The 8,928-nt window shown below is 47.7% G+C and overlaps 1 protein-coding gene across 1 annotated transcript; it reads left to right on the top strand.

Moving 5' to 3' along the window:
* The first annotated feature begins 658 nt into the window (after nt 1-658).
* On the top strand, nt 659-2,691 carry LOC124661594 (methyl-CpG-binding domain-containing protein 2-like). The gene is made up of 4 exons (XM_047199478.1): nt 659-1,194; nt 1,638-1,691; nt 1,821-1,972; nt 2,360-2,691. The coding sequence occupies exons 1-4, from the start codon at nt 659-661 to the stop codon at nt 2,689-2,691; spliced, it is 1,074 nt and encodes a 357-aa protein (XP_047055434.1).
* Nucleotides 2,692-8,928: the final 6,237 nt, after the last annotated feature.

An 8,928-nucleotide genomic window follows, 5' to 3' on the forward strand; every position in this document is an offset into this window, starting at 1 on the left:
TCGTAGTTTGTACCTTCAGCAATATCTTATTTCTATGAGTTTCGTTTGGACACCCTGGATAAGGCAACATCATTGTTTACTTGGTTGATTTGCATATAGCATAGCAAAGTTACGTAGCCATTCAAAGGGAAGGGTTAGGTCGTGTGGTGCTGATGTTGCCCTGACCTGTAAGGGCATCCAAGCAACTCACTGTACTACGTTTGCTTCGCATGATATGGCGCTGTGCTTCAGATCTTCTTCATCGATTTGAACATGTAATATCTTTTACACACGAAATGCAACTTCACAACTATATCTTACAGGTAGTCGTTGAATACTTGACTCAGGCTAATTTGATTGAATTGACTTATAGAATGCAGTGTCGATCATGATGCAGCTCTAGTACTACCAAAGGCATGCTTGTAGTTACAGCAATTTATCTGATTTCTTTCTTCACTTTTTCATGGTGTTGAATTCCATCCTGTAGGCTTGTAACTGATGGAGTCGTAAAATGTGCTAATTTCTTGCCACTGCCTTAGATTGCTAGAATGTTGTTGCTTTTTTACACAGTACAAAATATGATAACTACACTGTAATCATGCTGATATTTATTGAACCTTTTCATCATTTTTACAGGAAAAGCATGGGGAATTTTCGAGGTCATAACCCTGAGACAGCGATGGTTCATTCACACAAGTCTCGGCGTCCAAGAAGGAAGTTCATCACCAGTGACAGTGATGATGATGACAATGATTACACTGACAAGGATTACTCAGTGGAAGAAGAATCAAATCAGCTTGTCCTTTATGAACCGCGGACCACCACACGTCGCATGCAAAGGGAAGTTCAGTTTGCCGAGCCCATATATCACCCTACTCCATTGCAACAAAGACCCCCGAAGGCAAAATATGGACACTCCAAAGTTTTGCCATCTATTGGTGCTTATACTGTGCAGTGCGCTGACTGCTTCAAATGGAGGATCGTTCCAACAAAGGAGAAATATGAAGAGCTGCGTGAGACTATTTCTCAGCAACTTTTTGTGTGTGCAAGGGCTTGTGAATGGAACCGTCCTTTATCATGTAATGACCCCGAAGATATGTCACAGGATGAAAACCATGTGTGGGCACTTGACAAGCCAGAGATTCCCCAACCTCCTCCTGGCTGGGATAGGGATGTCAGAATCAGGGCGGAGGGATGCAGCAAGTTTGCAGATGTGTATGTGACTGTTCCTTTGCCTGCATTTGCAATGATATCTGTGATTTGTCATCATCAAGTTTATCTGTCATTTCTATGTTCAGTACTTCGACTGTTTTCGTTTTCTTCTAGAAACTAGTCCTTGCACAGTACTTAATAGTTTTTGCACCATATTATCCATGGAACGTTTTGCCTGCTTCTTGATTATCTCTTAGCTTAGTTATATCGCTGAAGGACTCGACTGCTCTTTGAGATTTGTTCATGTTAATCATCATTCATGAAACTACACAGTTTCTACTTATAACATGTCAGTCTGGATAACCATTTTTATGTTTATAAATTTCGGAGATGCCTATTTAAGTCTCTACTAACCATGAAACCTATTCTCTGAAGTTGTTTTCTTTGGTATTCCAATACGCAAGATGCTTGATCATAATGGATGTGAGTTATTTTGCTTCTTTCAGGTATTACACTTCCCCGTCTGGGACAACGCTGAGGTCAATGGTTGAAATTGGGAGGTGAGCTGATGAATTCATAATTATTATTCTTGCCTAATGCTTGTTACTTGTGTCACCCAGTTGATCTAGCAAACCAAATTATGGCAAGTTCTTCTAAGAAGTGATACAATCATTGTTTCGATATTTCAGGTACCTGGCAGAGAATCCATACTACATTCAACAAGGGGTTAATTTATCTCAGTTTTCGATGCTTACCCCTCAACCTCTGCAACAAGACTACATCAGGAAGCGTAAATATCCAGCAAATCGTCACTTGCCAGAGCCTCTTGAGCCATTTGAAGGTGTGTTAAGTCAGTCAGAGATTTGCTGTACTGTTAGCCCTTTCTGCTCTGCAGTTTCATTGTTATCTTATCATTCCCGTAAGCTGTTGGATAGTGCTCCTTCATAGCAGGTATGGTTGTGGGAATTGTACAGTGAGAGATGCCTTTTGCAGGCATATGTGGTACCAATGTGCACCTCCCAAGGAGCACTGTTAAATGAGCAATGAAAACGCCCTTGCACTACCTACCCTATTATGGTTTCCATCCATTTCTTGGTCCTCTTATCATCTATAATGTTGTTTAGCAACATGGCAATGTAGTTGATATATTTTCTTTTCCTGGTTATTACGTTGCTATTTCCTGTCACTTTTTGACATAATTGTCTACGTGTGTCTACTCTTTGATCAGTGAGTCCGCTGGCATCTGCTCCACCCCCTACTCGAAGAGAGTTGCTTCGAATGGGCACTTCAGCTTCAAACCCTGTCGACCTCGACGAGTCTGAGGTGTACGACGCACCACCTCTGCGCACCAAGAAGAGAACTCCAAGGCAAGCGTCGCCGTCATCAAGTGAGCACACCAGGAGTACCGTGACAACAGCATCATCGTCAGGAGAGCCCAAGAAGAGAAGCCTGAAACAAGTGTCATCGTCAAGGCGCCGACCAACACCTCCACCCAGCTGGCCGCACAGCGGTCATCAACCTCAAGGGTCCTTGAGCGACATCGAGCACGTGGAGCTGTGAACTCGGATGCAGTAGCTTCATCCCCATGGGTTAGGTTTCTTTTTTTCGTCAGTGAACATCGAGTCGAGGAGTCCAGGATGGATGTGGTCGGTCAGGTGCCCAAAGCATCTGAGTTTTGGTAATGTGGATATGGTGCCCAAGGCAACTGCATTAGCCTCTAGTATCCCCAAGAAGTATGTATGTAGCTGGTGAAACAGACTTGCCCAGAATGTGTTATATATGTTCGTATGATATGGTAGAACTACATGTAGCTTAACTAAGTTAAGTTGGAGCAGGACCTATCTGATCACTGTCAAAAAACCTGGTGCTTTATATCGGTGGGCGCTTGCACTGTCTTTTAACTTTCAGGCTTTGTGATTTGGACAGCACAACCAGTATACTGGATGTTCTTCTTTCCTGTAGATGTTGATTAATGGTTGCAGTTTCCGGGATGAAACATAGAAACAATGGCTGTTGTGGTTGGTGCATGGTTATGCAAGTTTTGAGTCCAAATCTGTTAGCACTTTTGAAAGGGCTCAGTCGATTTACCTTTCGCACATTTTCACTCCCCAGATTCTCAGATAAATAGTTTGTTCGAGATATCTCATGTGTGGAAATCGCTTTTTGTTTTGATTTCATGGCATCCGAGGCTGCTGACATGGCGTATCCGTTACTGTGCTAGGAGCATCTCCCTGTCTCCCCTCAAAGGCACACATGACGCCTTTTTTTTCATCCGGATGGACGAAAACGGTCCAGTTGTGCCCCCGGAATCTCGTTTCCGTGCGGATTTGGGCTTTCATCCATCCGGAAAGCCCAGATCATCCCCGCCCTCCCTGCAGCGCTCGGGGAGTCCGAACGAAACGAAAGCGCCGGAAACGCCGATAAAACTTCCCGCGCGGCTGGTGGCCCACGGCGAGAAAGGCTGATCGTCGTCATCATTGCATCGTCATCCGCGTGCTGTAAAAGCTTGCCGTTGGTCAGTCTTCGCCGGACGCGTAGCTTCCACGGCGAGTTAATATCGTCGCCTCGGTTTCACGCATGTCACGCCCTCTATTTATGGAACGACCGCGTCTGGCCGCACTCACCACAACGTCTCCCTATTCACCTCTCTTCCCCAATCTCATCGAGCGAGAGCGAGAGCTACTGATCAATGGCGAACGACGGCGCGGCGAACAACGGCTTCGGCCACCGCTCTCTCCACCAATGGGAGGGAAGGCTCCTGCACGCGGCGGGCTACCCCGCGCCACCTGACTTCCACGCGCCCGGAGGCTGGCAACTGAGCACGGGCGGCATCCCTATCCCGTCGCCTCCGATGGCTCAGTGACGAGCAGCGCGTGGAGGAGAGGTTCTTCCCTGACAACTACGAAATGTGGACGCAATTCTTCCGGCACAGGTACGAGCGCAAACTCGCGGCGTACGACGGCCCTCCCCCTCCTCCCGCGCGAAACAACGCCGTCGGCCGCCGCCGCTGGTGGAGCGCGCCTCGCGCACATCGAGGGTGGCAATTCCCCCGTTCTGGGGATGCCGCCGCCGGTGGCGCCTACCGTGTCACGCCGGCACGGTAGCTCCTGGACGCCGCGAAGGATGGTGGCCTCCTCCTCGTCGTCTGGATCGAGGTCGGCGTCGAGGTCCGGCGGATCGACTCCTCCGCCTGCGACACCGGCCGCCGTCAAGAAGGAGCGGCGCTCTCCACCGCCGACCAGAGGGCGCAGCAGCGGGGCCCTCGTCATCTGCGACCAGCCGTCGTCTCCCTCGCGCGGCCGCAAGAGGAAGACCTCGAAGAAGGAGGACGCAGCCGCCACCGCCGCGTCCCAGCTCGCCGAGGAGGAGGCCAAGCGTGCCGAGGACGCCGCGGTGGCGGAGGCGATCACCAGGTCGCTCAACGACCTCGTCCCCGCCGACAACGCGCTCCCCATGGACGCCGCGCTCGACTGGTCCAGGCGGGACTGGGAGCGGCAGGAGGCGCAGAGGCGGGACTAGGAGCGGCAGGAGGCGGAGCCTCCTGCTGGACTTGGCTGCCGCGTGGCAACGCGCTGTCCGCGCCGTTGCACCGACCGCCGCACCGCCCGCCACGCCCGTGCCCGTGCCGCTCATCAAGCTCGAGGAGAGCAGCGACGACGAGCTCTACTGGCGCGAGATGGTGTCGCAGGAGGCTCTCCAGGGTCGCCATCATCGCCATCAGGCAACTTCTCCGCCGCTGCCGTCCCTGCCGCACGGCGAGCTCTCCTCCGCATCGGCCTCTGCCACGCGGGAGGCTCTGGACCGCGCCATCCGCGGCACGGGGCTCTCCCCTACGCAGGAGGCTCACGGCATGCTCCCCACCACTTCGTCTTCATCTTCACGGCGTGCTTGCTTCAGTTCAGAATGCCCTTGCTCCGTACGTATTGCTTATCACCGATTTCTGCATTATATTGTTTTATTTTGTGCACCACTGCCTTCATTGATTGTGCTGTATTACTTGCTCCGTTTTTTGTTTTCTTATATAATCCCGGTATCTAAAATAAATTCTGCATCTATACAAGGCCACTATCACAATCCAGAAAATTTCATGCTACGTCCTAAATTAAGTGACTTGGATTTGACTTGCCCCCTCCTTCCCGATGCACGTAGTGTTTGGTCAAAGTCAAACTATTTGAATTTTAACTAATTATATAGCAAACAATATGAACATATTGGATGCCAAATGAACACAATATGAAAGTATATTTTATGATCATTCTAACAATATCGGCTTGAGATTATAAGTGTTGACACTTTTTTCTACATAGTTTGTCAAACTTTAAGAAGTTTAACTTTAACAGAAAACTTTCACATCCTACTTTAGGAAGGAGGGAGTAGATTCGTAGGTGGTACTCCCTCTGCCATGTGAGATAGTGTTTAGACACATCTAACTTTAGACAAATCTTAAATAATTTTAATTGGACGGAGATAATATTAATTAATGTAAAAGCTGCATGTATGTATAGAAAAGAGACACCAAATGCAGCACATGTAATTAGCTCGGGACAGAAGATCATTTTCACACACTTGTGTGCCCCGGTTTATTAATCTTACGCATATCTCTAGGTCATCAATTTAACCAATATAATATCTCTACTAATAAGTTACGAATCGGTGGTGTTGGTAGGTCAAAAAAAATTAGAATAAATTTTCGTCCGTTAAAAAAACCGAGACTCCAACCGAACCTCCGAGCGTTGGTAGGTAAAAAAAGGAATCCGCTCAAACAAAAAGAAACAAGGGCGAGTTCAGCACGAACTCGAATCCTCCAGAATTGAATCACGGATCCTTGCCTCCTCACCCACGAAAACCCACCCATATATAGACTGTATCCAATACGCTGATTACTCATCAAAACGATTGCAGAACTCACCGGAGTTCGCACGCCATCAAATATCGAAACTGAGTTTTCCATCGGCAACAGAAGGCCCAGATCGACGGGATCTTCATCGATGAAGCATGCCACGCATAAACAGTAGCACAGGATGCGGCGAGTCGCCTGAGTTGCCGCCACGCCGGAGTGGCTGCTTGCCGAGGTCTCGGTAACGTCCAGGTCGCCGCCTCGCGCTCGTTAGATCCAGTTGAAGATAGTCAGCTGCTGCTCACGTCTCGCCGGCCGGCCGGAACACAAAGGAGCGCACCGTATCTCGCTTTGCAAGCTAGATGATTCAGGATCGATTGGACGCGTCTGATGTGCGTGCGGTGGATTAAACGCTCAGGCTAGCCATAGTGCTAGTATCATAGCTAGTATCATGCATCCTAGCCCCACCAAAAATGCTGATGTGGCAGGTAATTATGGATGAGAGAGAAGATTGGAGTATCATAGGTAGATACTATATCATAGCGCACATCACGAGAAAAGTTAGTATCAAATAAATCTGGTACACAAATTTCTATTGGGATTCTACAAATCAATTAATATAGCAAAACTATGATACTTGATGCTATGATACTATGCATTATGGATCTAGTATCATACAAAAGTATCATATACATGATACTACCATATGATACTACCCACTATGGCCAGCCTCAGAAAGAAGCTGGGGCATCTCAGGCGGATTGTGGCCCATCAAAGGCAGGCGTGGCACGGGTCTCGACGCTTTGGTCATCGTTAATTCTTGCAGGATTAAGCTGGTCATCAATGACACTCTGAGCCGCGTCCGCCCATGATGCATCGCAGCGTGCGCTGTCCTGCCTAACCAGTAACCAATAGGGTCGGCTATTGTTGGTTTGGTAGTAGCTCAATGTGCAGTCCTACATGAGATTCATATGCTCTATTCTTTTTGCATGTGATCCGAACGACATGCTACTGTTAGACAAAATATAACCACATAGTACTGCAACTCACAACGTGCGAAATAGCAGCAATGGAAATCAGGAGGAAAAAAGTGACTAAAACTGTTCACAGTCAGCAACGCATGTATTATATTCTTTTCAAGATTTTCCCATGCCATCGCTCCCCTGTTATTTCATGATACAGTAGGTTACTGAGATGGGTGCAAGAGAACATCTGTCTGCTACGTAACACAACAAAAGCACCTTCTCTGTTCTCCAAATTCGGTTGATATCGATCGGTGCTGCAATGTTCAAGATGTTTGCCACTTCACCGGAATTTGATTGGATGTTTCTGTTGTAGCACAAGTTGGTCTTCTACCTAGAAGGACATGTTTTCAGTTCCTTACAAATAACGGAATGGCAGAGCAAGAGCACATGATCTTCAAAAGTGATCTAGCACGTTTTTCAATGCATTCAACAATAAATTTATTGCATGCTTTGTTTATACTACCCTCAAATTTTCTCAAACATATTTTCTAATATTTATAATAAAAACAAGAAAACCATGATATATTTTGTAATTTCAAGGAATTCGATTATATTTGTCATGCACATTGTCGGAAATCCCATGTTGTCTACCCGTAGCAGCGCATGGGTATTTTGCTAGTAATTTATATATTACAAAAAAATATTATTATTATTAGATGTTATACTTTCTAACCGTATGATTATTGTGTCACATCTATACCTAATAACAAAAGAGCTAAGGTTTTTGCCAAAATTTTCGTCCAACAATTTTTTAAACCGTTTTGCCCACCCACCAAATCGCATGATACAGGAAACTGTCATGGTACCGGTTCGCTCCGTCTCCTTTTTTTATCGCCGGGCTATTCCGTCCGTCCGAGCTGCGCTGGCTTCCTTCCGCCTCGAGCCGCGCTGGTTGTTCTCCGTCAAGGCCCCCCGGACGTGCGTCAATTAGTGGGCCGCAAGTCAATTTCGTTGGTAACAAAAATCACCGATGCACTTGCAGTCAACCCATTGAATCAGGCATGAAATTTGAGCGAGGTGAATCAACGAGACGAGCGGGAGCTCGGCCAATCGATTGGTCTGGTAGTACCAGATGAAAGAGGGGAGCTCGGCCAGAGAGAAAGGTTGACCGACCGTCTGGGTGGCAGGGATAAGCGGAATATTTTATAATATACCACACTTTTCTTTGATTCTCTATTATTTTCCACGTGACCACCACATGTCAGTGACAATGACAGGTGATGGTCATGTGACAAATAATAGAGATGTGAAGAAAAGTGTGGTATATTATAAAATGCCCGGGATAAGCGGCCTTCGGAGCTGCTCACAGACGGGTCCGAGACGGCGGCCGTCGGCACAAGAACAACTGGGTTGAGCGACCGTCGGAGCTGCTCAGGGGCAGGTCTGTGCACTGAGACGGCGGCCGTCGGGGAGAGAGCGTCACGGGACGGGTTCGAGACGGGGCCGGGGCGAAGCAGAACGATTCGGGCGGGCCCTCAAGGCGCAGACGGCGGAGATGGGGAAGGGGACGGCTGGGGTGTGTCGGTGAGCGAGAGAGAGAGGGCTCGCTCGGGACGAGGGGGTGCGTGGAGGCGCTCGGCACAGGTGTTGTGGACTGGATTGCTTTTACAAAAGATGTGCCGGGGGCGGAATAGAAAATCTCCAACAGTTGGTGCCTAGCTGGGTCGTTTTGGGCCTAGCCGGTTGCTGGGCTGCTCAAAACAATCAAAGGGCTTTTCTCTTCTATTTGCTGGGCTGCTCACATATACTCATTTTTTAATTTCTCCAAAATCCTTGTACCAAATATTTTTTCTGAATAGGTGATTATGCATCACGTCAAGATAACATCCAAAACAAGAAAAAAACAATCAGATCTAATCGTGTATCGTACTTGAGAGAGATATGTACCTAATGAGATGCATCGGTGCAGAGAGGGTGCTTCGATGTTGTCGGTAT

This window comes from Lolium rigidum, chromosome 1, assembly GCF_022539505.1.
Source record: "Lolium rigidum isolate FL_2022 chromosome 1, APGP_CSIRO_Lrig_0.1, whole genome shotgun sequence".
In the NCBI taxonomy this organism is placed as follows: domain Eukaryota; kingdom Viridiplantae; phylum Streptophyta; class Magnoliopsida; order Poales; family Poaceae; genus Lolium; species Lolium rigidum.

Coding starts and splice junctions, on each gene's coding strand:
- LOC124661594 (XM_047199478.1), top strand. CDS start 659: ATGGTTCATTCACACAAGTCTCGGCGTCCAAGAAGGAAGTTCATCACC. Junction 1,195..1,637: donor TGCAGCAAGTTTGCAGATGT/GTATGTGACTGT, acceptor TGCTTCTTTCAG/GTATTACACTTCCCCGTCTG. Junction 1,692..1,820: donor TCAATGGTTGAAATTGGGAG/GTGAGCTGATGA, acceptor TCGATATTTCAG/GTACCTGGCAGAGAATCCAT.